General features: G+C 41.9%; 1 protein-coding gene across 4 annotated transcripts in view; it reads right to left on the reverse strand.

Annotated features, from left to right (window-relative positions):
• Positions 1 to 27,281, reverse strand: part of sash1a (SAM and SH3 domain containing 1a) — a 144,708-nt gene that overhangs the window by 9,056 nt on the left and 108,371 nt on the right. For 3 of the 4 annotated variants that reach the window (XM_026318115.1, XM_026318117.1, XM_026318118.1), the window contains exons 3-17: positions 21,403 to 21,453; positions 21,248 to 21,297; positions 15,710 to 15,750; positions 15,373 to 15,462; positions 15,168 to 15,280; positions 13,778 to 13,876; positions 9,015 to 9,147; positions 8,147 to 8,568; positions 5,628 to 5,702; positions 5,261 to 5,404; positions 3,830 to 3,962; positions 2,931 to 3,100; positions 2,462 to 2,671; positions 392 to 542; positions 19 to 147 (exon numbers count right to left, since the gene is read on the reverse strand). In XM_026318115.1, coding sequence (XP_026173900.1) covers positions 19 to 147; positions 392 to 542; positions 2,462 to 2,671; positions 2,931 to 3,100; positions 3,830 to 3,962; positions 5,261 to 5,404; positions 5,628 to 5,702; positions 8,147 to 8,568; positions 9,015 to 9,147; positions 13,778 to 13,876; positions 15,168 to 15,280; positions 15,373 to 15,462; positions 15,710 to 15,750; positions 21,248 to 21,297; positions 21,403 to 21,453 — 2,011 coding nt within the window. The remainder of the gene's footprint in view (positions 1 to 18; positions 148 to 391; positions 543 to 2,461; positions 2,672 to 2,930; positions 3,101 to 3,829; positions 3,963 to 5,260; positions 5,405 to 5,627; positions 5,703 to 8,146; positions 8,569 to 9,014; positions 9,148 to 13,777; positions 13,877 to 15,167; positions 15,281 to 15,372; positions 15,463 to 15,709; positions 15,751 to 21,247; positions 21,298 to 21,402; positions 21,454 to 27,281) is intronic. The other variant, XM_026318116.1, reaches the window with a different exon arrangement.

Genomic DNA, 27,281 nt, shown 5'->3' on the forward strand with positions numbered 1-27,281 from the left:
AAGCAAAGCTAACATTACCATTCTCCAGGTTCTCATTGCTCTCGTAGCACCCGGAGTCACGAGGGGAGTCTCCGACCAGGCCCCGACCCTCAGACAGCAGCTTCTCTTGGGAGCCTGACAGGCCACTGCGCTCTGGATCGCTGCTGCCTGAAAACACAAAGACAAAAACACTGCAGCTGAACTGGTGATACACTTACACTATCAACATAAGTTGTAACAGTTGTTTCCAGTTGTCTAGTAAAATGGCTTCTTTGTTTCAGTACACCACACAGACACTTAAGTGATAAAAATTCCCAATAAATAGCAGGATCTCAGTCCATAGTGCATTGGACTACATCTCTTAAACAGGTGTCTTCACAGGAATCTAACCAAAATGTGCAAGTCTACTTACTGTCATATTCCTGTAGCAGCTCTACAGCAGTGAGTAGGACAGCTCTGTGCTGAGGGTCTTTGATGTTCAGCTCATCCAAGTCTTCTTCTTCCAGCAACTTGAACGTGTCCAGATCCTCGTAGCCGTTGAACAGGAAAGTGGGCATGTGCTCCTAGATGACAGAAATGATTGAGTGGGTCCAGAAACAACAACTTTGGGGATGAGTAATAAACTGCACAGCACACATCTGATCTGCTCAAAATTTCCCATCCATATCTTGTATTTTTAAAGCACTTGTGAGCCAAAATACACTTAGATACATGTAATCATGTTACAGCTACAGTATAAACACTTTAACGTGTTGACTGACATGCAGAGGTTTGTGAGGTAACTGTACCAATAAAGTCACAGCGTGGAGGGTGTACCTACAATCTCAAGCTATTATAGCTGTGACCAAAATGGCAAACAGGACTTGCAAGGGAAACCCACTATGGCAATGTGGGAACATGAAGAACTGAAGGCAGAGACAAAAGTACCATTTAACCACAATGGACGGTTTTACACACTAACACAAACACATTTAAAATCTAGATAGGCCCAGTGTGAGTGCACAGTCAGATGACAATATCATTCAAAGCACCCACAACTGCTTTCACTTTAGATGTTACTGGGCTCTATGTTTGTGTGACCCACACACTTCATTGGATGAATACATAGACTGTGTGTCACCAATGAGACCATCAATTACGATGGTGGAGGCCACAGTGGAGAACTGAGTGTGTCTGTTCTATTTCTGCTGGATGATGCAGGACTAAACAAAGGTCCACCAAGTAACACAAACGCAGGCAGCCGGGTCCTCTCACTCAGCATCTTTTGTCTCTTTGCCCATTCGAAAACTCAAACATGTTCCCGAAATGTCCCAGAAGATTATGTGACAGAGAAATGGGGAACCCAGCAGCCACAACTTACAGGGGTGTGGAGATTTACACTTTATGGTTACCAACAGACACTGCTGATGTGTTTCAAATTTTGGCTTGCCAACTTAACCAAATGTTATTTAGCAACTCCAGAGGGACACAACAACAATGTTCTTCTGCCTTCTGCCTGTGACAGCTCAATCATAGCTCACTTAGCTTTTACAGACTATGGAGCTGAACTGATTTTTTTTAATATGGACAAAAGACAGAAACAAGCAAACCCATTTAGTTTTACTTAAGGTACATGTGTGGACCAGTTCATTACAACTATGCAATCCAATGTTTTAAGTAAAGACCACTTATGTTGAAACAAGGGTAATAATCAAATACAATCATTTATTGCAGAGAAAATATTGTGGGAGTGAAATCTGTTTTTACTTTTTCATCATTATCCAGCTACATAACAAGGAAACTGTGGTTAAAATACCTGGTTTAGAAAATGTACATTGGCTGCAAACTGGAAATTCTTAAATGTTTAGTCTAACTCTCCCACTCCAGGAATCTGGTGGTGACTATGCCCCTGTAACACCCGGACTCACAAGCTTAGGAAGCCTGTGCTGTAACATTAAAGATGTGCTTTGGATCTGTAATCTGTAACTCTATCTTTAGGCTAGTCTGAAATAAAATAGACAATTCACACAATCTCCTCCTGTGTGTGGGGAAGCCTTCTAGCTGCGTGTGTGGGAGGAGATGATATCCAGCTCACATCTATGTGTAGGATTTGATGAATGATAAGAGTTATTTTTTGGGGCGTGGTTGTGAGAATGTGGGTGTTAATGTTTATGCATCGCTGTCAGATCAAACATCCCAAACTCTTGAGCCTTTAATTACCTACACTATATTTATCTCAGCTTGCCTGCAAAGGTCTTTTCAAGATATCTGCCTAAAAAAATATTTTCATTTCTTTAAGGATTATTTTCCACTACCAAGTTGCCAGATTGGTGGGAGTTTTGAACGATACATTGATTTCAGCAAGGTTTAGACAAAACACTTCACTCTGCTGCTATCAAAAACTATGAACTGACATGATACTGTAAAATCCAACAAGTTGTACGTGATACTGCGTGCAGGGAAGTACCAAATATACCATTATATGTGTAAAACAGTGTTCTACCTTGAGGTTGATGCGCTCCAACAGCTCCTCCACAGAGGTGGGTTTGGGTGGCCGGCCCTTCCTCCTCCTCCTCACGGGCCTTTTGGGTTTCTCCTCTTCTTCACTTAGCACGTCCACATAGATGAACTTGAAAGTTCCCACTTTGTTGTTCAGCAGCCCCATCCACGTTCCCATGGGTGGCTTACTGATGATGTCAATCACATCACCACGCTGGAAGATCACCAAAGAAAACACATCAAAAAAAAAAAAAGAATCACCCAGCTTTGGCCGTCACATTTTGAAATTGATGGTTGCTCTGAAGCACAGAGACAAACTTGGAAAAACTGTCATCATATCCATGAACCAAAAGGGTAAACGGATCATGGGTGTTAGAGATCCAGACTTACTGTGTCAGTCTGTGTCAACTGACTGTGCATCCAAGTGAATCCAAATTCACATAATCATGTCTATGTCCTGAAATATGTTTTACCTTCAGTTTGAGGGAGTCTGTGTCGTAGGGGCTTGGGGTGAAGTCAGTGTGGACTCGGGCACGACCACAGAATGGTCCTCTGTAAGGTGGCTCCTCGTCATCACCGTCCTCCGACTTCACACTCTCTCTGTTACTGGCTGATGAGTCGGTGGTACTCACTGTTTGACCACCTAGATGTAAAGACACAAGTGAATATTTACATAAAGTCTAAAGAGACAACATTTTCATATCTACACAGGGTATGACTCAACATTTGTGTTTCAGATTCAGGGAGAAGCTGAGTTTTTGCTACATATGACTCAGTATCTGACAAAGGGCTGTTGAAATCATGATGTGTGGGAACTGGACAGGCAGGACTTCCTACCTAATCATAAACATATGTTTGCCTGTCTGCTTGCATGTTTCTGTGCACGCTCTATGGATCTGAGTCACTAAGTCGGCCAACTGTTCAATTCACCCTCAGCTTGACAGGAGGGTATATTAGCCACAAACGTGACAGAAACAGGTTGAAGTGATCAGAAGATCTAATTAGACACAATGACCTGAGGGATCAAAAACTCTTTAAAACTGAGATCACAGCACATGGGGGAGCTGGTGGTATTGGGTGTGATCGAGAGAGAGAGAGAGAGAAAAGTGCATCCATCACTCCTCAAAAATCAAAACTGGTATATATACAGTGGTCAAGTAGTTCGTGTGTATTTGAAATGAGCCCGGAGCAAATGCTATGAGCACCATTTAGTGTTACGCATTTCTCAATACATGGTCTCTGTTTAAAAGTTTAGAGTAGGGCCTACTTACATAGAGTCATAAAAGGTACTGGATGCTCCCTGTAATCCGTTCAAAAAGTTCACTCTGTAAAAGCAGGTTTGCCTTTTCAAAAATAATGCTTCTTGTCTTACTCATTGAACTTTGTCCGCTGAGTGAACTGCGCAGACTTTCCACTGAACCTCCAGCCTTAAGCTTCGGCTTCTCCAGAGAGTCAGTGTCAGGTTGAGGGGACTGGGGGGAACCAGGAGCTCCATCTGGGCTGGACTGCAAGACAGAAAAAGAGCAGGGGAATGTAGATGTGTTTAAAAAAGACAAAGGAAAGACAAAGGAAATGTGAGAGATAAAAGTACGTGAGCGAAAGTGTAGTTAAGGTTGACAAGTGGAGAAAATGATGGAAACGGATGGATGAAGATTATACATGAAGAGGGATGAAAAAATGACAAATGAACAGGATTTGTCAATATTTCTTTCATCCTTTTTGATGTCAAACGTGTGTACACATATAAAATTACATTTTCAGCACAAATATGAATAAGTTATTAACATTTTACAAACTATGAAAAACCTTAATGTGAAACATATTTTGAACCACTCAAGCTGCACTAGCAGGGTTAACAAAATGTTCAAACCCTAAAGTCATTATAAATAAGACTTTCTATCAGCCAAAACTGTTTTGGCTGAGTTCTATCTAAAGAACTCTGACAGGAATTAAATCAGTCTTTAAAGTGGTATATTACACCTTATATTACCTGACAAGGGTCAACTGATAATTTTCCATAAATGAAACAACAACAAAAGCTGGCTCAGAACACTTATGTCCACAGTGTTTTATTTGTTTCAGTAATCCACTAGGTGGCACTGTGGTCTATAAAATGGGAGAGTGTGATGCTGCAAATCATTTTTCTTTGCTCTTTCCCAACCAAAGGCTTCTCGACTCATGCTAGGATAAAGTGGGTCATAGTGTTGAGGCCACCATGACTGACAGATGTTCCTCGTTCTGCAGGGCAACATCAAACTGTAGGGGTGGACACAACACTGGATCGGACCACTGGATGGCCAAAAATTAGGCCAGAGCAGAAGAACCAGTCATTATACATTCTTCATTTTCTAAGAGCTAGCCTGGGGAAGGCTTGCATCACTGTATGAGCTCAGCATTAAGCACACACTCCACCCAACACACTGGGCCCAGTGAGAGCACAGTGAAAATGGATATGTGTTTAAGTGGTCAATGTTTGTCCTGTAACTAACACAAATACCCCCCACCCACCCGGAGCCTCTGGACAGAATATGTGGCTTAAACTGCAAAACTTCCTCTAAATGTTTGCAGAAAATGGGGAGCTTTTCCTTCTTCACAGCTGGGCTGAGGATTAAACCCATAATGTGTTGATTTGTGAGACCTTTTATGTATCTGCTGTTCCATTTTAAATGAAGTTAAGGTTTGACTATGTTTATACATAGACTAAATAATTTGTCCTAAAAACCACAGTAAACAGAATATTCCGTGTAATCTGAAATCTTTACAAACACAACATTTTAAAAATGACTGAGTGCGTTTGTCTAACCTGCTCAGAGAAGGAGCTGCTGTACTTTTTCGACATGCGTTTCCTCATTGTCTCCTTGACCGATTTGACCTTCTTGCCCAGTGAAATTCGTGATGTTGTGGGGGATTTGACCACTTCTCTGTATATAGCCTCTTGTTCTTTATTCTGTGATTTGAAGACAGGAGAGCAGAAAAGGATAGACAGTGGACAGAAAGGAAGGGAATGACAGTGAGAAAGGAAAGAGCGATATGAATCAGGAGAGATTGAACAGCAGAAGGCAAAGAGCAGGGAGATCACAGAAACAAGGGAAAAACAGAAGAAAATGTGATTTAACGTGGCAGCAGAGTTTATCCTGACAATCTCTTCAAATTGTACTGCCAGCACTTACACTGGCCTCGGAACCTGAGTTGACCACGTGGAGTGAACGGTTGGACAGGTCAAAGCCTCCGAAGCTGCACGTTCTCTGTGGGGGATCCAAAACACAATCAAACGAGTCACACACAGTTCGCGGTAAAGGAATTCCCCATCCACACCCACCGAAGGGCAACTCACAATGACTCATGCTTGGCACGACATGTGCGGGAGTCTGAATAATGTACATGGGTATATGGCTTATATGTAAGTGGGGACATGATGTCATATGGGACTGTGGACAGCCAACAGACATGATGTAACACAAACTGTTACATGTGCTCCTCTTTAAAACTGTAAGTTACTGCTGGGTCTTAGGCAAATGAGCTGTTATAATGACACAGCTCCAACATTTCAGTCATGTGCTTTATGACTTGCCCTGAAGAAAATACTGGACAATATTGGACTTTCTTGATGTGGCCAATCTGAAATATATATATATATATATATATATTAATATATGTTCATTGCATTTCAGTCTGATGCAATTTGTCCTGTGGTTAATAATGACTGTGTTCAATATGCAAAAATACACGACATTAACAGCAGGGTAAGGGGTAGACACACATGGGAAGTATGTCATGAGAGGGATAAAAGGATCCAAGATCTTATCAATAAACTGGATTTGACTTTTTGAATCCTCCCCTGACTCTGCAGTGGGTCACACACAAACATGCAGACACAGACATGCAAGCAACGCTCGGATGGGGCACTTGATGGCGTTTCTCCTTCTAAAATCCTCAGCTAAAATCCAACAAGCCCTGGACAAAGACTCTCCAAGTCAGAAGGCACTGCACATGGGGAAAAAAAGTTTTTATATTGGATGTGCACAGCTGCAGTCCACTTAGAGCTACAGTTCTCTTCACAGGAAAAGCAGAGAACAAACATGTTTGAAGTGATGTCCAAAAAGAACTTTGAATGCGATGGCAATGTTTGATGAAATGGACATGCACCCAGGAAAAATGTCTTTTGAAGATAATTATAAGGAAAGAAAAAAAAAAAAAAATTCACATCTGCAACCATAGAGGCACGGGCCAAAAAATAACACGAAAAGCAACAACAGAAATAAGTGGACTCAGAGAGTTTTTGGATGAGAACGATCTCCACTGATTTCACTAGAACATGACAGGCTTCAGGTACCCTCAAAGCTGCAGGATAGCTCCTCTACATCACCACCTACACACATGCCACAGTTAAGGTATTTGCAATACAGCCAGACCTTTTTCATACTGGTTAACATTACAAGTCTGGCCTTTTAGTTTCGCTGTGGTATTAATAAGTACTAGAATATGTTGACTACCTATGTTTCTGTTGTTTCCACATATTTTTGCCATACTAAGCCTTATAAGATCAATTTGAAAGTTGATGAGTATAAAGAAACTCCAGACACTGAAGACTTGCTGTAATAAGGACATTCACTGAATATGTCTCTGAGGCTAAGGCCTGTGCAGTTCTAAGGTGTGTAGCTCCAAGCTTGTACGACATCTCGTCTGCCCACAGGGATCAGTGCGACTGTGTGAGTGGGTGTGTTCTTCAGGGATCTGACATTTATAAAAGGCACTTATAAAACCTCTGCTCTAACTTCATCTCTAAAGTGGGGCATTGCACTTTCCCTAATCATTTCATATTCAGCTGAAATAAAAAAGTCTGAAGCCAGAAGGCATTCATTAAAGGTCAGAAAAGATGACATTCCTCCAAGGACATTTATATCTGTGATAGATAAGCCAGTTTTTGATGTTTTCAATACTTGAACACAGCAGCAATAGTTTTTTTTTTCTCTTTACGCAAACTAAATTATATGGATGAGGCATTTGACCTGTTATGTCTTTTGTATGTGTAGCTTTGTTGCACCTTTTACTATAACCTCTGAGCTATTCTGCAACTTTGAGGTACACTGAATCCTGCTCACACGAGGCGGCCGACGTCATGGTCCAAACTCACAGACTTCTGCTGGATGCGCAAGAGCACACGCTTGGTGCAGCGGTCCACACTGGCCGCCCACTTCCTGTCTGCCTCGCGGTCCTCCTCCAATAGACAGCGGCGCTCAGCGCGGCTGAGGGTAACTGGGCGGACCAGCTGGGCCCAGTTGAGGTGACCGTACAGGCTCCGTTCTACCACATAGGTGATGTTCAGCTCACTGACTGCTGTTCGACCTCGCAGCCTGCGAGAGGGGAACACCCAGCCCCCTCCCCCACTCCCAAAACCCTTTGATTTGGATACATCGCAGCGGGCAGGGGAGGAGGGAGTGACAGACATGGGGGAGACAGATGCCTTGGCATTGCGCGAGCGCTGGTACAGAAGGTGCTTGGTGGAGTAAGCATAGTTTGGATCAGGTTTCCGGTGTGTCCAGCTGCCATGGTGTCTGCTGGCAGGTTGGTGTTTGGGGCTGCCTTGTGGACCGTCATCCAGGGAGATCAGGAGGCGGGACTGGGTATGAGGTTTAGGACGAGGTTTGGTGAGGCCATAGAAGGCGTAGAGGGCCTCGTTGTTACTTACCCCATGGGAGATGGAGCTGAGGGCCTTCCGCATCTCGCTGTCGGTCGTGGACCGTGACAATTTCCCCTCGTCGTCCAATCCACAGCCATCCAACTCTGAGAAGGAAGAGCCACTGCCGCCAACGCCAGAGATGGAGCCTCCCAGGCCTCCGGAGCCTACTGGTGTTCTCCTGGGGGGCCGGATGAGACCGTGGGTGCTGGAAGACTTACTGAAGGTTTTGACCAGCTTGTGTCCAGACCAGGTGTCCAGGCTGCTGGAGGAAGGGGAGGTGGTCAGACTATCTGTGTCTCCATCCAAAGAGAGTTGATCCTGGCTGAAGGAGGGCAGAGAGGCCTCCTGGGATGAAGGGGGCTTCTTTACAACCCCTGTATACAGAGCTGTGTTGTCCTCACAGGTGGGAGTTGCTTCCAGATTCAGAAAATCTAAAGAAAGAAATATAATTTGTTATGCAGGAGGATTCAGACATCAGATTCTGTGCAGTCCCATGACACATCTGTGGTTTTTCAGACCACAGCGAGCCAGCAAATGTTTCAAAACACATTCTTTAAGTCTGAGTATCAGGCAAAACCCATGATAGATGAGAATGTAATACTTTGGCAAAAAAGGAAAAATCCTAATACGGTCGCAAGTTATTAATTTACAATAACCCTTCAATGGAAGCAGCTTTAAGATATTTTTAGTAAGGATCGACAGTGAATTTTCCACTCGACAGATTTTTAGTATACAATAATGCAAGTAGTGCTGAAATCTGTGATGCCAAAAACTATGGCCCAAATTTGACTAGAAAATACAACACACAAAACATTAATTGACATATGGCATTCAGATTTAAACCATCAAAGAAATTCGTCTCTTAAGAGTTACAAACCTTCAGAGCCATGTTTCTTGCCCTCTTCCACCTTGATCAGTTTTTTCCTGACCCGGCGTGTTGAATTAACCAGTTTGTGAAGCCGTTTAAACTTCACAGAGTCCTCTTGCTCATCGTCTGACTGTTCACGAGACTGGTGGGAGAGAGAAAGAGGGAGGGATAGTATAATAAAAGGGACAGACAGTCAAACCTTATGTAAAAAAAAAAAAAAAAAAAAGAAAAACATAAAAAGACATAGGTAAAAAGAGGGAATAACTTTCCAGATCAGCATGACTTTTCATGAATTAAGCTGTAATAGAAATGTATGGTTCTGTTTTGAAGTCTCACTACGCAAGTAAGACTGAGATTTTGAGGACACTGTTATAAATGCAACAGATTGGAGCATTTAGGATGGAGTCAAAGTTAGTGAGGTGAGAAATGGAGGACTGGAAGGATGGTGGCACACTGCATTGTGTCAAGTATCATTTTTATAGTAAAAAAAGAATATGGGTAAAATGTAATAGCACAATAAATCAGTATTACAAAAATGGGCTATTTGGAGTCACGCTGCCTTCAGAGGCTGTTTACTCCAAAGGAAATGAAAGGACACTGGTTGTATATTATGGGTGTCAGCATCCCTGTGTTTTTTGTGGTTGATAGCCACAGCATTTAAACTCTCTGCACATTGGCAATGGTGTGGAAAACAGATAGATTAATGAAGTCACTAACTAACAGTTTCATCACTCGCACTCAGACACAGACAGACATACAAAGCCCTACTCCCACTTAGCGTCTACGGATACACACGCACACGCAGACACACACACACACACATGCACACGCACACAGAAACTCCCCAGGCTTTATGCTATGGTCTTGATGCATTGATGGTGATGAGCTGAGCCTTTGCATTAAGAATGTCTGGCAGAAACCACCCTCATTATCATGGAGCTCAAGCAAGTTAAATTTGTTTCTGTTTGCCAGTGGTTTCCACAGCAACACCACCTCTGTAGTCACACACTGTGGTTCCACGGTTGAGGTTGACTGCATTGCTTGCAAAGGGACACAACAAACAGGCATACAGTAGATGGTCACATACAACACTGACAGAGCGAGCCTGCAGGGCTCAGGACTTTTATCTCTGTCTGATAAAATGCGTCTTCTTTTGGACCTCTAGAGCTAACAATCGAGAAACCACTTTCTGTTGTTGAGTTTTAGACCACAGGCCTGGCTCAGAGGCTGCTAACATACTGTAGTGATGATGTTAACAACTGCAGCTTGGTTGAAGCAAACAGATCTGACACTGCTTGCAAATCCCTGCTGTAACCACAACACCAAAGCGACATTAGGACCTGCAGGCAACTGAGACAGTTACTAATAATTTCCCCTTTTTTGAAACGGAAACAACACAGTAATTAATGAGGCATCATGCAAGTCAATTCTCTCAAGCATGCCTGCCTTTGCTGTTATCTCACTACTTTGAAAGCCATGCGATGGGTTTTAGGTATTCTGTCATGCTGGCCTAACAGACCAGAGCTTGGGTTCTGCCATTCATTTGGACTCTGACAAACCACAGAAATGGACTCTGAATCCCATAACTCTACTGTGCTTAGCTCAATTCTCCCTGATAATTTTTCAACTGAACCACACAATTCTGGCTGCAGCAGTGATTCCTTTAACTTTCCATTTGGTCTGGATGGTACTTGGGAGTATTAGCTTCAGAGAATATAGTGTAATAAGACTGTGAGATGAGTGAGCACACAAAGACTGGATTGGACTAGGCCTTGGTTCCACTAAATAACTTCTTTTGAGAGGTGTAAAAGAAACAGTGTCTCATGAAGTCTCTCTGATATGAAGGAGTAACTGAGTTCATCACATCTGCAGTCGTACCTTCAAAGTTAGTGCATGATTTTTTTCTTTGCTGTGCTTGACAAAAGGAAAAAAGTAGCATGAGATGGAAAACGGGTGACAATGATATATACATTCTACCCCAACCCTGAGGAAGACCATACATACAAATGTCCAGATAAACAGGGATTGGGAGTCACACAGAGACAGAAAGCCAAACATATGAGGTGATGAATCACGCAGGGCTGAAAGGCCACCTTGAAAAACAAGTCAAAGCAACAATTCTCCAGCCATAATTGCCATTTCACTAGATACACATAAATTACTTTGACGATCGCTCCCACAAACTGGAGGATACTTCAACTTCAACTTATAAAACAAGGAATCAACATCCTCATGATGCACACCAAAAAATGTTTGCTGTAGAAACCACAAAAAGAGAACAGGACAATCTACAGTAAAAGCAAACTCTTAAGTGTGTCTCAATGTGCCTTAGAACTTACCACCTCATTTATTTAAAAAAAGTAGGGTAGCAATTCCTTTGTTAATATCCAACAGTTTAGCTAGAGTGGCTCCAACAAATCCATAGAACTGTGACCACACTGTCACGCATGCATGATCCAAAATAATATCTGTGCCCCTGTGCACATGCTGGCAGATACAGATGCAGCCTGTTAGTGAATTCAGTTCAGAGGAATGAGGGACTGTTTGGAAGTGCCGTGCCGCACAGCTAGCAGAGAAAAGGCGTGTTGTGCATTGAGAACAATCCCAGCATTTGAGCCCCTCTGACCCTGCCTTGGCCTCTACATCACTAATGGCCAACCCTGGAATGTGGGCTCCCATCGCCAAGGGTAGGACAGACCAAAGGGAGACATGATCAGAGTGAGGCACAGAGCAGCCAAAGAACTATATATTGCAAACATCTCAACAACACACATGTGCTGTCGATTCACGTCATATATAAAAAACAAGTGCACAAACACATGTGAAACTGTTAAGTATTTGAATTTGGGAATGACCTAATTCCATTTTAGGGAAGCAGGGCAGTACATGACACCAAGAGAGGCCCCAGCAGAATAGAAATATTTCCTGAAGTGGCCAATTTTGGAACTCAGAGAAAAGTCTTTATCTTGACTTATTCCTCTTTCTTTCTCTCTCTGTCATTTCCTCTCTGCCTTCATTACATTTGTTCACAGCCTCCAGAGGCAAGCTGGGTGTTCTTCTACACAATACCCCTTTAGTATCTTCATCCTCTTCCCTATCTGTAAACCTCCCTTAGTGTTTCAATCTTTTTCTCACCCGAAATAGCAGCTGACAACAAGCGGGTTAAACCTCATGAACACTTCTTCACACACCTACATCAAAGAGGCAGACAGCACTCGAGCTCTGGTTATGCATGGCATAATTAACCTATTTTTTTATATGGAAGGAAATCATCAATCATTACCCGGAGGAAGAATTTAACTGGAGCACCCTGACGAGAGCTTAAAGTGTGAGAACACTATTTTGCATAAGTCCTTATTCATGATTTACTGATTCAGTTACAGCAAGAGACAACCATGTGATTTCTTGTGTTTATGAAGGCAAACCATAAATTACCTAAGTTGAAGAGTCACTGCCTGGGCCGGCTATGAATGTATAAAAGTCAACCACATCTGTTGTGAAAGCATATTCATCCACTTAAATTGGTTATGAAAACGCAAGCTTTGCCAAAATTCATGTACATTTATCAGAAGGTTCTGGGGTCAAACTTTCATTTACTTTAATAGCAACGACATGAAATGCACATGCTTTCAGTTGAAAGTGGATAGGAGTAATCGCAAGAGGCTGTTTTTAGAAAATGTCAGTACTGCTTAGCTGAGAATTAGTGGAACATTTCAAAATAGCAATAATACATGTGCGTTATTTTCAGAGTAGTCTAAAAAGTGGGTCACAATGTGTGAGACTGTGTGACTGCATGCTATTCCCATCTGATACCATACAGAATAATTCATAGCCCCCATGACCCTGTCACTCCTGAATCAGCATCAGCACTAGACTGCATTCAAAAAGGACAAAAACAAACCAACATATATGAGCACAGAGAGACCTGACTGATTGTCAGCAAATACTGATCCAACAGCACATGAATGTCTAAGCTCCACAGCATCTGTCACAGGGCTGACATTACAACATTATGTGTTCTCAAAGGACTTCACTCACTTAAAGGTCACTGGGAGATTACCTCCAAGGGTAACAGCTGAGAAAAATCACTGCTAACAAAGGCTCATGCTGCAAGAGGTGTGGGGTGGATTTTGTCTTACTCCGCACTTGGTTTTCCATAAATTACATTCACAACAGTTTGATGGAAACAGACCTAAACTAAATTATGACAATTGTCCTGTCACTATAGCAGCCAATTATTAAATTAATGGGACAGATTTCCAATGAGATGTCCAGGGATTAACCTGATGAATAAAATATGGTAAAAGACATGATACGTACTAAATATACATCATTATCACTACCAATTCATGTGCGTAGCCTCGGAAAACTGAGGTAAGCAATGGGTCAAAATCCATAGAGGTAACGCCCATGGAATTAGGTTGCACGTGGTGGAGAGAATGCATATGTAAAGGCAGACATCAAGTAGTTTGGCCAAAGAATGGAGAGCACAGAGAGAGAGAAGGAAGAGAAGAAGGCAATTAAAATCTACACATTAAGCTAGGAACTAGTGTAGATGACATTTACTATATGAATAAAAATTCACAACCACACACACACACACACACACACACCATGTCAAAACAAAAATTGCTGTTCTCCATCACAAACTCCGCGGCTGAAATACCAAACTGAAAGGTGAGACTGGTTGAGGTAAGAGTGTTACAACAGGAAAAGGGGAGAGGTCAGGCTTTTTGGGGGGTGTCGGGGTACTGGGGTGAGGGTGTACTTACGTTGCAGTTTGAGGACTGGTTTAGATTGGGTGCGGATCCGTCAGTCCACTCTGCAGTGTCAGTACTGCTGGACTGTTTGCTGCGCTCATACTCCTTCAGCTATGTGGAGAAGAAGAGTTTAGAGAGGCAGAGGAACAGGGCAGGGTCACCCACTCTCACCCAGCATCTCCTCCTTATACTATCTATACTATCTATTGATAGATAGCAACAGTGTGCATTCACATGTATACAGACAGGACAGAGCAGAAGGGCTCAACCTTCGATGTAGTGGTAAAAAAAAATGTATAGTTGTAGCCTGAGGTTGGTGATCATGGGGCAAGCAGCTATCCCAGTCACAAAACATCTGTTAGATTTTAAGCAAAGTCATAAAATCATTAAATGTTGATATTCTCCTGTAAATTTCCATATTTTATGTGAATGTTATAAGGTTTATGTCTGCCATTCTGAACAGAACATAAATGCTATTTGGTAAATCTTTACTCTTTAAATAAAAAAGGGTGACTGAAAGGTAGAATTGATATCACTGAGCTTACTGTCCACTACATCCTTTGAGACAATACTATACTGACTATAATAAAAACCAATATAATGCTCAGGGATACAGAAAACATACAATACCACACAGACACAATAACAAGGAACAACTCTGTCTACAAAGGCTGATCATTGATTGGTTTGATTGTGTTTTAATCACAAGAGAGAGAAGCAGAGATCAGGCTACTGGCCAACAGTAGATCAAAGTCCTGGAAAAAAAGAGCAAGAGGAAAACTAACATCTGCTTTTTGAAGAGAAATCCAGCGCTCAAATGCTGCTGGAGAGTCATGCTACCCAAAGAAGTAGAGAACAAACAATGAAAAAGTCAGATCAAGAATAAAGTTGTAAGGAAATTCAAAGGAAAGTCACGTAATTATCCACCATGTCCACCTAGAGAGAAAAACCACAATGCACCAGAGCATTCCCCCAACAGATGGGGCTATTGAGTTACTATGACCATCAACCCCGCAATTATGAACTGAGCAACACACCCACACACACTCCAAGAGCTCACACCCTAAAATCCCCAGACTCATGAACCTCTGGTCTGGAGTTTGTGTGTGCGTGTGTGTGTGTGTGTGTGTGTGTGTGTGTGTGTGTGTGTGTGTGTGTAAAGAGGACAATGCAGGGTTAAAGTATGGGGCCTCGTAGTAGTTAGTAAGTGTGAGTCATTTTAGTAAGCAAGTGCTATATGCTAGGAACATGAAGCAGAAGGGGGGGAGTCTGGAAAGTAATTTGGGAGGAGGTAAGGGGATGTGGGGGTTGAACAGAGGGTTCAGACCGACTGCCCTTAAGGGAAGTGGGGCAAAAGATAGGGAAGGAACAGATGAGGCAGGAATTCGATGGAGCTTCCTACCCGAGCTAGGGCTTCTTCAACTGTGATCATCTTTTCTTTCACCATCATCATCAGCTGAATTCGCTCCTCATCGCTCATGGTGATCTCACTGGCTACGTAGCCAATGTCCTCTCCTGATGGGATTCAAAAGCAAAGGCCGGCACTCAAATATAAAGTGACATCTATTAGGTAAAGCAGATCGCAAAGAATGGGTTAACACACAAACCTTTGGATGTCTGGCGCATGACGGGTTTGTGCTGAGACTTGCGGAAGTTCTGCCAAAACGATTTGTTCTTCTTCTTATTGTCCCATTTACCTAAGAAGAGGGAGATGATCAGTCACATTGAGGTAAGCTACACACAAAATCATATTACACAGATATGCTGAATAAGTGTTTGTGCTGGGGAAACAAGTCAGTAACATAAGAGATAATTGTGTATAGACAATTCCCTCTATTACCTGCAACAATAAAACATGACCCAAGGGATCAATAAATGGTAAACTTAATGTAACAAACTTTTTAAGACTGCAGAAGACAAACATGAAAATGCATCACAATTTACCTCCAGATCCATCTTCAGAGCTGGATTTGTGCAGGGGCATTCTTGTTGGGGGAAAGAGTAAAGAAATAAAGTTAATGTTAAAAAAAGGCTAAAATAAAATTCTATTCTCACACTTTATCATAAAAGTCTCTGTCAACCACAACACCCAAAGCACATTAACAGTCATTAAATGTAATGTAGAGTTTTTGGGAGGAGAGTTGTAGTTTTGTCAATTCGCCACTTGGGGCCAGTGGTGGCACTTTTGTGATAGTGAACCAGGCTCCTGAGGGTTGAGCGGGAGAAGGTGGAGAGGAGGGGAGAGGAACAGCAGCCAGGAGTGGAGAAGATGTAGACAATGACCTCCCAGTTAGAAAAACAAGAGGGTAAGATGAAGAGGATGGTAGTACAAGGTGTTTAAGAAGTAGAAAACGACAGAGATAAAAAGTAACCGCGTGAAAATAAAGAGGGAAATTATGGACCTCAGGAAGAGAAGAACAGAAGGAGAAAGGGGGAAGAAAGAGGAGGAGAAACCACAGGGCAGACTCAGCCTGTTTGTGTTTCCACTTTCCACAGGGCAGACAGTCACGAGGAAAACAGAGAGGAGTAAGAGAAGACAGAATGGGCATAAGAGAGGGAAAGATGGAAAATAACTGAGCAAAAAAATTCCTGACATCCCTGTCTACAAACCCTCCGTAAAAACCAGAACTAACAGGGAGAAAATAACAAGTTGAAAGCTCTGTGTGACACATGAACTGCACCCAGCTTCCAATCAAAAAATCATGTACGAACAAGCCTCACCCGATTTTTTTAGCTAGATCAGCAGCATGTTAGGCTGCGGCCGACTTGCCCTTGTTCTGGAGGAGATGAGAAACCAAATTAATGGCTGTTTCAATGTTTCTGTCCTCTTTATGTAAAAACGGGGGAGGAGGGTGTTCAAAGTAGCTGCTGAAAACCTCACAGAAAGAGACACTTTGTTTTCAGATTGGACTAAGTGGGCTGTAAGAGGGTAAAGAGGAAGTGAAGCTTCAGGAGATTATGTCTGTGAATAACACCCACCAGGTGCGTTTGTGGGAGTGTGTGTGATTGTGTCTGCGCACTGTAAGCTTTTCAAACCTGTCGATTAAAAGGACAAATCTTAAGGGGCAAGGGGAGAGGTAAGAACTGCAAATTTGTCCAGCAGAGACCCTCAGAGACCCCATTTAGTATGTCTCTTTACTAAAGAAACTGTCTCCTTTTTTGTCTCGTATTTGCACACACGTTTACCTTTCAGACCAGTTGCACATGAGCATGCAGCTGCTGAGCCGTGCACAGAGAAACGGTGGCTGGTAGTGAAGCAATGTGAAAGTGACAGGATCAAAACAAATAGGTCACCTCCCTCTCCGATGGTTGCATGTGTGCATATGTGTTCATATGTTTGTTCAGATATGGCAGTCCTCTCCTGGTGCAATGGGAAATCTTCACTCGGCTTAGAGCTCGGCTGCCATGGCAACATAATGAGATGCTAATTGAATGGAGGCCTGCATGGTTTGCTCCTATGCTCACCCCCCTCTCAGATAGGCTAGGGCCAAAGCTAATGCTAATAGAACTCACTCAATAGGGGCTTTTCATGGGCATCACTGTTCCCCCTCCACCATGCTCTATAAATTAACCTCCCATGCAGCGCACACATGCATACACTCACACACATCCATGTGCTCCCACATTTCAAAAGATCCTGAATGTCTTTTAAAGTGTGTGTCAGCTCAACCATTATGTGGCTAGGCAACTTAATTGGTTTAACCTTAAATCTTTGGCATGCCTTTCTATTTCAGTGTTGCTCTTTGCTTTGACTGAGGGAAATTTAATTGATTTTTAGGAAGCTAACTTTGTATTCACGGTATAAAATAAACTACAGCATCGTAACCTTGGCTGAACCTGTGCAGGACGACTGGAAGTTGCTTTTACCTCTTCATTGTGCAAATTAAAGTGCTTTTAGGCCGCAACAAACATTGGTTACTGCCACTGAAGCTATGAATGCAAAGTCACCTACTGAAAAATTATGTCTAGAAGGAATTGGTTGGGATGCAAAGTATTAACATCTATCAAACTGATAAGCATGTGGCCTCACAAAATATGATACAACTGCAGACGTGGAATGGTATGAGTAATCTTTTGGAAAATACACAGTAGCTGCTCAAGTCTATATACCCAAATGTGCAGTCAAAATACAACAAATTTACAAAACACTGAAAGAGCCAATGTTTAGTCAAGAGCAGAAAAAAGTGATGATTGCATAGGCAGATATGAGTCACAGGTCCAGTACAGCCTCTATCCTGTGTGACAGAGATGCTTCCAGAAATGATGATAAACCAGCATGTAGAAAGATTTGCACACACAGCTGTGTCTCTATTTTTGCATCGTACTGGCAGGTTTTATGGCACTCAGCATAAATCTCAGCAGTACATGCGTGGAAGTGTAATGACTGTATGTTGCTGTGTGAGTACAAGGCTCTTCAGCTAGAGTGAGGTGATCTCCGGTGTTCTAGTCTAAGCAAGGAAAGGCAGCGACCCTTCATGACCACAGTGTCCACAGGAAAAGCAGAGGGCTGAACTCTTCCAGGGGCATGCATCAGGTCAGAGGTCACACGGAGGGGCACACAGAATATCATATGACAGGAAAATAATAAAAAAAGAAAAAAAAAAAGAAAAAAAAAATCGCACTGATAAAACACAATTGAAACTACATATATTTGAGTGCATTTTAAGAGTGTGAGTGTATTATTGGGCCATTTACATACTGTGCCCCACTCTCAGCAGCAAATAACAGCCACAATGGTTAATATGCTGACAAGGTACTTTATTTTTATCAGCATGGTAAGTTGGTATTCCACATTCAGTAGTACAAATGCCAATATATGCACCCCCTTGCAAATTATATTAAAGACAATAGTCAACTATTTGTATCTTTTTTCTGTGCACATAAATGCTTTCATCAAGATCCATTTACCTCCCCTATTAACCTTACTGATAAGCCCCTTGTCCCCTCTCTGCAACAATACCCACCAATCAAATTACATTCCAAAACAGGAAGTCCTAAGCTTTGACCCTCCTGCTGTTTAAGATCCAATCTGTCATCACTACTTCCATACCAGGCAAGTGTGGAAGCTGTGCCCAGCTCCTGCCAATGAAGTGACAAGGAGACACAGACGGAGGATGTGGCACAGCTCTGAGGTGAAGTCTGGCTAATCTCCTCTGGGAGCTATTGTCATACAGAAGGGTGATGATGGTTGTATCCGTGTGTGTGTGTGTGTGTGTGTGTGTGTGTGTGTGTGTGTGTGTGTGTGTGTGTGTGTGTGTGTGTGTGTGTGTGTGTGTGTGTGTGTGTGTGTGTGTGTGCGTGCGTGCGCGCATACACTCTTGACTTGTGGGGCTGTGAGGAATGTCTCTCCGGAATGTAAGGGGCTTGTCTATCAGTCTGCCTGCACATGATAAATTATTCTACTTAAAACCCATTCACCACAGTGGACAGTGGACAATAGGCTATGCAACAGAGAACAGAGCTGGGGTAAATGAGAGGAGAGGGGCTGACAGCGACAGATGGATTAAGAAACAAGAAGCTTCCCGAGGTCTTCGATGAGGGAGCTTTTATCCTTGAGCATGGAAACTAAAAATTAGATTAATTAGATAAAGGTAACATAAAGTGCTTCATATCTAACTTTCAAACCAGAAGTGGAGCATGGGTCTTTCAAAGACCAGAAGATAGGAAGAATAAAAGGAAGAAGAGGTGAAAAGACAGGTGAATGTGGAGCTGTTCCAGTAGAGATTACCTCCAGACTTAAGGAGAAAGAAAGTCTAAAAAGGAGGATCTTGGAGAAAGCATGTAAGGCATGGAAGACAGAGGTAAAACAGACTGACAAGAAGAAGAGAAAGAATTGGATAGCTATGGGCTCTTTCTGGGCCTTTCTCAAACAGCAGAGACACGTCACTTGAAATTTGGCATCTGGTTCCCATCATCCTCAGTATTTGTCTGTGCAACATATACAGCCACGGGAGAAGAGGTCATGTCTGTGGTATGCATTTCCTCTGCTGTACGTGGTCATCACATGAACATGACAATTCCACCGGGGGTCACTCAGCGGTGATGATCAGAAATACTCAAAGATTAGGAAAAATCAAGATGAAGATGCGATGAGTTACACTAAGATTTATTTAGTACTGGGCTTCCAATTCCTGTAATAATCTGTCTTTGCATTTGTCTTCACTAAGTCTCATCTTCAAATGGGACAGGGAGTCCTCTTCCCCAACCAATGGGAACTACTAGCCAAGGAGCCAGTTGTGTATTACAATCTATGTTAGTCATTGTAAGTTCCAGTCTTCCGTAACGAAAACCAAACAAACCCAGTGCCTATGCATGGGCCAAATGTGTGTAACCGCAGTGAATTGAATTCTGTTTGACAGCAGGACATTTAGAAAGCAGTTATGTCAACCAAATTACTTTAACTGTTCACAACAGCATATGACAGTTATCTAATGGTGGGCCATGGCGCAGAAATGTAATACCCACAAAATACAGTTGTGTTCAGAAAGGAACACACACATATACACACTCTGTGTTACAGGAACCAATGAAAAGCAACCCCACCCATGCCTGGTTCCATCCTGCTCTTTCGTTCATGCTCCTTTGCTGTAATCATTTGGCCATCGCCCTCTTTGTCTCCCCCTCTCCCATGCTGGACACAAAGGCAGGAAGGAAGCACGAACGGCCTGAGAACGAAGAATGGCTGCTGGGCTGAGCAGGTCAGCCAGAGGAAGCGGTCAGTGGATTTTCTTCAACCACAGCAGGGATGTGACTGAGGTGGTGGTGATGTAGGTGACCAACTACAGTATAAGTCAGACGTGGTAACTATGAAAGGCTACACTACAAGTGTACTATTCAAATCTTGTTGACATGACGCTAGTCAAAATACTTGGACATTGCTGCACCTTTTTTTTTTTTTTTTTTAATCTCTCTAATATTCTGTCTTCCTTCTTAGACTTAAGCATTTCTATTTATTTACTGTAACAATTTATTTACTATAACAATATACTAAAAAGAAAATTGTGTAATTCAGAGCATATCTGTTTTTTCACATATATTATGTATATCTACTATCACGGTAAGCGAAAGCTGAACATGGTGCAAGTGCTCACCACACACCAACCGATGAAGTTTTCTATCTGAAGAGCAGAGATCTGCTCCCGATGGACAAGGTCAGAGACCTTTTGTACAAGCTGTCACATAAGAGGTCTATCAAAGCACACAAGCTGCATCTAGAGGTGCATGTATTTCCATTTGCCTTTCTCCATCTTTAGCTGCAGACATGCAGAAAGGCTTAGTGTGATCCATCATTTCGTGTGCAGGGATGTACGGTTTGATGTGATCCAGACAAAGGCTGCGTTGCACATTGTTTTGACTTGCAACAGACACGCATTTTCAGTCCAAGCTAATTTCATGGTTTCACACTGGCTGTGTTCACATCACAGTGATAAAGTGGGGTGGGTGTGTGGGGTTAAAAAAAACAACAAAAAAAAACACACATACTTTCTGTCTGTTTCTGGAGTTGACACTTCACTGCTGAAGCCTAATGATTCCTGAGGACAGAAAAAAGGGACATGGGTGTCAGACTGTGTAAAACTGACTCCATAAATATACAGATGTTAGCTTTATGCAGTTTAGTTTGTGAACATAATGTCTACCTGGATCTCATTACGAAGCTGCAGAGAGGTGCTGCTTGGGTCCTGTTTCTCCTAGAAAAAAAAAAAAGGCAAGAGAGAGTTCAGATGTCAGAGTCAGAGTATCAATATGAGCACAAAATAAAAAAGACTAGGTCAAGGAACTAGACAAATACTGGATGCAATGTTTAACAAAGCCCTTGTGTGAAAGATGTTCTTCTTCGCTCAGGTACATATACAGTAGACACACCTGCAAACAAACATGAGCACGTGTATGCACCCACCAATAGAGCGCTCGAAAAGTCTTGCATAAGGTATCCAAACCTGCAATACTTGTTTTATATATTCATGAATACCACTGGGAGCTGGTACAGCCTAGAGAGGTCTTAGTTTTCCTAGCATAATAAGACTAATAACAAAAGCACCTATGTCATTGGCTGTATAAATTCCACAGTGACATTATGATGATGTCAGTCTGCACGTCCCGCAACACATGGTAATACCTGTTGGTTTGCCTCCTCTTTACTGAGGATTATAACTTAGTATGTTTGAACAAAATGAAACAGCAGCACAAGAGGGCAAATTGGCTTATTGAATATGGAAAACAGATATCCAACCGCTCAAATGACAGTCCTGTTACAAAAACAGTGAAATAGCACAATTTACAGCCTCACTTCATATGCAGCTGTTGCTGGGCTTCTCCATGCCAGAATGTCTGTGTGAGGGCTGTTTTCACTGTTACGCAGAACTGCTTCTTTCATATGACTAAAGCAGGTGTCCAAATTATAGTATATCCAGATACAGATGTGCCCCAAACCAAATGCTTTGTCAGACAGGCACAGGGACTACACAATCACAACAAGTCTGCATGTTAGGTTTTAACCTGCAGCATGAGATTATTTAAAGCCAATGAATGGGATTGGTTGAATGCATAGTTTCTTGTCATTGTGCTCCAGAGTGCTTTTGGACTCTCATGGAGGAGATTACCTAACTCCCTGTTCTCATAGAGTCTTATGCTATTGGCTCTTAAGTAACAAAGAAACAGATGGATTTTCAAAATATCGACCAAGGACTCTTGGGCCTGCATTTCTAACCCTTGAGGTTACTACCATGTCAATGTTGTTAATTTCTAATGATCTTATTTCTCCTCATTACAAAGTAAGAAATATGTGGATTTACTTTCTATGTGCCTTTAATCCTTTTGACATGAGTGAGAGGGCAACAAATGTTATTTTCTTTAGTTATGCCAATATAAGGACTCAATTGTGGAAACTAATGAAAAGTGTATTTGACACTCGAGAGTATTATGCTGTGTATGCAGACTATAAATGGCATGGGAATGAGATTAGACAACATCACACTTTGGTCAAAGTTGTATCAAGGGTAACTTTTTGTGATGACCTCTCTAGTTTCAATTATTCTGGGGACATTTTTGAGGAAGTGCCATTGTCATGGTAATGCTGAAATTTATGAGGTCCCAAAGGGAAGAGAAAACAACCCAAGGCCCAAGTTCTTGTTTCTATTTTCTGTCTGAATTAATATTTACAGAAGAATTACAGGAAACATCTTAAGATGGAAAGACTGATATTACCATTTCTATTTCAGTACTTCTGCTAAATCTGCCTGTCCTATCTATTCAAATATAAAAATAAGTTTTAAGGATTTCAACTCAAACTCACAACAACTTCCCCTTATGCATAGCTAAAATAACTTAATTGTGAAAATAGTGAAAAAGTCTATTTTTTGGCAAGATTAAAGACGACTGGAATATATGGTATTCTGTGTAATTAACTTAAGGTCAAAAGCTACAGTGAATTTCTTCACCTTGTCATATATCCTTCTATATCAGTTTAGTATCTCAGTGAAGTCAGGATGGAGTATCCCTTTGGAAGCAGGTTGTGGGCTGATTTGAATAGTTTTAGGAAGCAACGCACAGCCTGCTTCCTAAACCCATTAAACTCAACGTGCTGCTTCTGCCACAGAGAAACAAATATTTCAAATCTGGAGTTTCCCAAATGCAAAGCTGGAATAGGAATAGCATTATTTTTGAGAAATGTGCATCATCCTTATACCGCCACATCTAGATAATAGAGTGTAGGATACTCGTCACAGGAAGCTGAATGTAGGATTCTTCCTTTACTTGATTTCACATGCTTCCTAATCAGAGTGACCTTTAGTTTAACCTTTTCATATTCTATGACTTGGCTTTGGAGAATGGATTACAACCTTTACACAGCCTTGCCTACTAAGCATGAGTAATACTTTAAGGACTAGGCCGTAACTTACCTTAAGAGCTTTTTAAGGGCCTGTAGCCTGCAGGTCAAATGAGTAGGGAACCTAAAGTGCTGAGGTGGCTAAACACGTCACTATAACATACTATAACAATAATCAACTGAAGGCAGACTGTAAAGATGTTAGCAAGACAGTCTGGCTGGCTTTATCTTTATCTTTAGCACCAAGTCTTCCAAGGTCATTTGTCTGTTTTTGCATGTGTCTGTTACAGTGATCAAGAAGGCAGAGGATCCGGAAGTTTAGGAAGTAAATTGAGTTAAAAGTGTATAGAAACAATTTATCCATTCCAAGAAATATGATATTTCCCATAATTCAGAGTGTCTAAGGTCATATAAACTTCATTTACCAGACCCACTGAAGTTCAGTCTCATTACATTTCCAGACTGCACTTATAAAATCTGGGATAGGGCTTATGTCTTTTCTTGAAGGGGCAGAGTTAACGAGAGGCAAAGCACAGCTTTGACAGTCAGCTCTTTAAAAAAAAAAAAAAAAATGCTTTGTGCAGAATAATATGAGTGTACTCAGTCAGTGGGTGTGGGTGTACAGACTGCACATTAAAAAAGAAGAGACATGGACAAGGTATGCGCCCACACTGTCGTGTACAGTCACGAATACTTTCACAAAGCTAGTGGCAGATTGGTTCTGCTATCAGATCCTCTTTGATGGCTTCTCCTGGTTGCAGCGATAGGAGAGAGATACCACCAGTGGATAACATGCCCATAGTTGTAAAAATGATTTTAAAACTCACTACCGCAATTTCAGTTCACTGGCAGAGAGAGACCCTAAGATAGCCAGGTATGTGCTACCACAGACATAAACCTAGACAGACACCCAAACTAAGGAGCACCTACGCACATGCACCCAACTCGCCTCTATTTCCACATATAGGAAACCTAAGAGGCGAAGACAAAGCAGCTCTCTGTTCCTCCTACTCCTCCTCAGCTTCCTCTTACTCAGTGTTTGTGCGTACCATTTCTGACATGGAGAGAGGCGGAGAGAGGGTGAGAAGATGAGGAGAAGATCAGTGAAAAACAAACAAAACCTACATCCCTTTCACTGCAGATCTGTGAGATGAATTTGTCAAAGTGCAGGATGTGGTGAGAAAATCTATGTGAACACTTCCCAAGGTAAACATGGGTTTCTCTTTGACTTGTGCATTGCTAATAGTGAAGAAAAAGTGAACAGAGAAGAAGTAGACAGTTTCTGAAAGAGAATATTAAATGATGCTTTTCTGAGGGGGCGTCCGAATGAATGTGTGTATGACAGTGTATCTTTGATCTCGCACATACACACATTCCCAGAGGGAGCATGCTATCCTTTCCATGAACTCAACAGCATCAGCATGAAATGCTGCCCTACTTACCCTGAACTGGCAAGTATACATGCAAATGTACATGAGTTTTCCCTCCAAAGGCCCACATGGTTTCACACTCTGAGTGTCTGCATGCAAGTGCGATGTAAATGCAAGACGCTCACTACTTAATCATGAGTGAGTGGAGTTAAAATAAAAGATAGCGAATGGCAGTTATGGAGGATATGAGGGTGAGATCTGGCTAATGAGGATCACGATGTCTGCAGACAGGGATGCTAGTATTCTCAAATGACTCAACCCACGCATGCACACAGAGGCACTGTGTAAATAGACAAGTCAAAGAACCACATTGCTTTCCATCATTAACACAAAAAAGCTAAATTCAACTTTGCTGTTGCAGGATCAGACTTAATGAGAGGGGAAAGGACAGACATACCAATGAAGGTTAAATAGCAGCAGTTTAGTCCAAACATTACTGCAAGGCCCACCAACGAAAAGAGTTCCCACAGTGGGGTTAGTGCCAACATGAGAGGAAAAGGTAGGTGGATATGCAGCAAAATTAGAGACCAGGTGACTTGGTGGAGGTGTGCCAAATGGCTTGGTTTAGTAAATCTGGGTGGGTGGGAATGAGGTTGTTACGTAGACTGTGCACGTGGAAGGACAGGCATTAACTGGAAAGTGTAGATTCTCAGTCGTTCAGGTGAGGTTATCTAGAGGTGGAGTCATGGACTTCTAGAATTCCATGGCTCCACCTCTACTCAACCTGAAAAGCCGTTAGTGGTGGGACTAGTATGGCATGGTGCAAGCCTGCAGAACTGGCTCATTTAGAAGTTCTCATAGGGAAACCTACATACATTCATGCACAAAAACTATGCACTGCAATTTAAAACTCACACACAAAAGCAGGAAATTCAATTGTTAGGGTCTGTCATAGCATTGATGAGATGCTAAATGCTCGAATGAATTTACAGTATGAGAAAAAGAAAGGTCATGAACACACCCAGTAACACCTCTATCTGCTTCCTTTCCAGACATTTAGAGACAGTGTATGTGTACATGCATTCTTGGAGTCCAGACCTGCGTGCCTTTACAGTGGAGCATTCCTAAGCATTGTGAATCATCATTGTTTGGTATTACAAAACAAATAGCAGAGTTAATTTAAATTCCAATGAGAGTCAGTCCCAATACTGACTAACAAATCATACAATTAAAATTACAAAAATACCACTTACTTTGCACAAGTGGTTATACCAACAACAAAGTTAAGCCAACGTCATTTGAAAATAATCTTTTAGCAATAAATGCAGCTGTTTGGGTATGTTTCTAGGCAAAAGTCCTAGAAAGAACTAATAAACAGCAGAATTCATGACAGTTTATATTTCTTCAAGACTAGTTCTAACCCATCACAACTGACCCACAAACAGTCTTGTGCAACTATTGGCACATTAACCACACAGTTCCTCACCCCATGGCAAAGCAAAAGTCTGTACTTGAGTCTTGACAGCCAAAAGTCAAACAATTCAGCTACCATTACATAGCATTCCTGAGGTCATGAGATCAATCTGACAGTTAGTTAGTTTTACCCTACTGATGATGTGTTGTTGCAATAGTAATCCTACTGAGGTATTTCTGTGTCAAGTGTTTCAATTATAAAGTCAACATTAAGACCAACAACTGAAGGATTTTGGCCAAAGCATCAAAGGCTTTATGCTTTATAGCCTCCATGTTTATCTATGACATCTAAATTACCCTGAAGGATAATACCAGAGACACTGCTGCAAATGTCTCATGATGGTTTACAGCATGCAGAAATGTGTTCAACCATTCACTTTACAAGCACATTCCAACGTGATCCATTTTGATTTGTATTTGATGTTACTGTATCTGTTCCATCTCTGTGATTTGAGCGATATGTGCATATGTAGTTTGATGTTTTTCTCAGCCGGCTACACACAGTTGTCCCCTCACCAACGAGTCTCTGCGTGTCTGTAGGTTTAGCGTTGAGGAACAAAAGGCAAACAATAAGCAAAAGATGATTGGCTGAAGTGTTGTCCTTGAATGTATGTTGACATAAGAGTTAGCATAATAGTAGGGCTTTTTTTCCCAGAATTATCCAAAACACAGGCCTGCTGAAATTCAAAGCTCAGTGTAAAGGGTTATCTATACCCCTTTGACCTGACCTTTCACTGACCTGTCACTTTAAACAAATTGCTGAATTTCTTGCGTTATTTCAATACCTCATGTCCACTTCTAGCAATAATTTGTCTACAGCAGTGCTGAGAATCTGTGCATCATCGTA

This window comes from Mastacembelus armatus, chromosome 24, assembly GCF_900324485.2.
Source record: "Mastacembelus armatus chromosome 24, fMasArm1.2, whole genome shotgun sequence".
Lineage (NCBI taxonomy): Eukaryota > Metazoa > Chordata > Actinopteri > Synbranchiformes > Mastacembelidae > Mastacembelus > Mastacembelus armatus.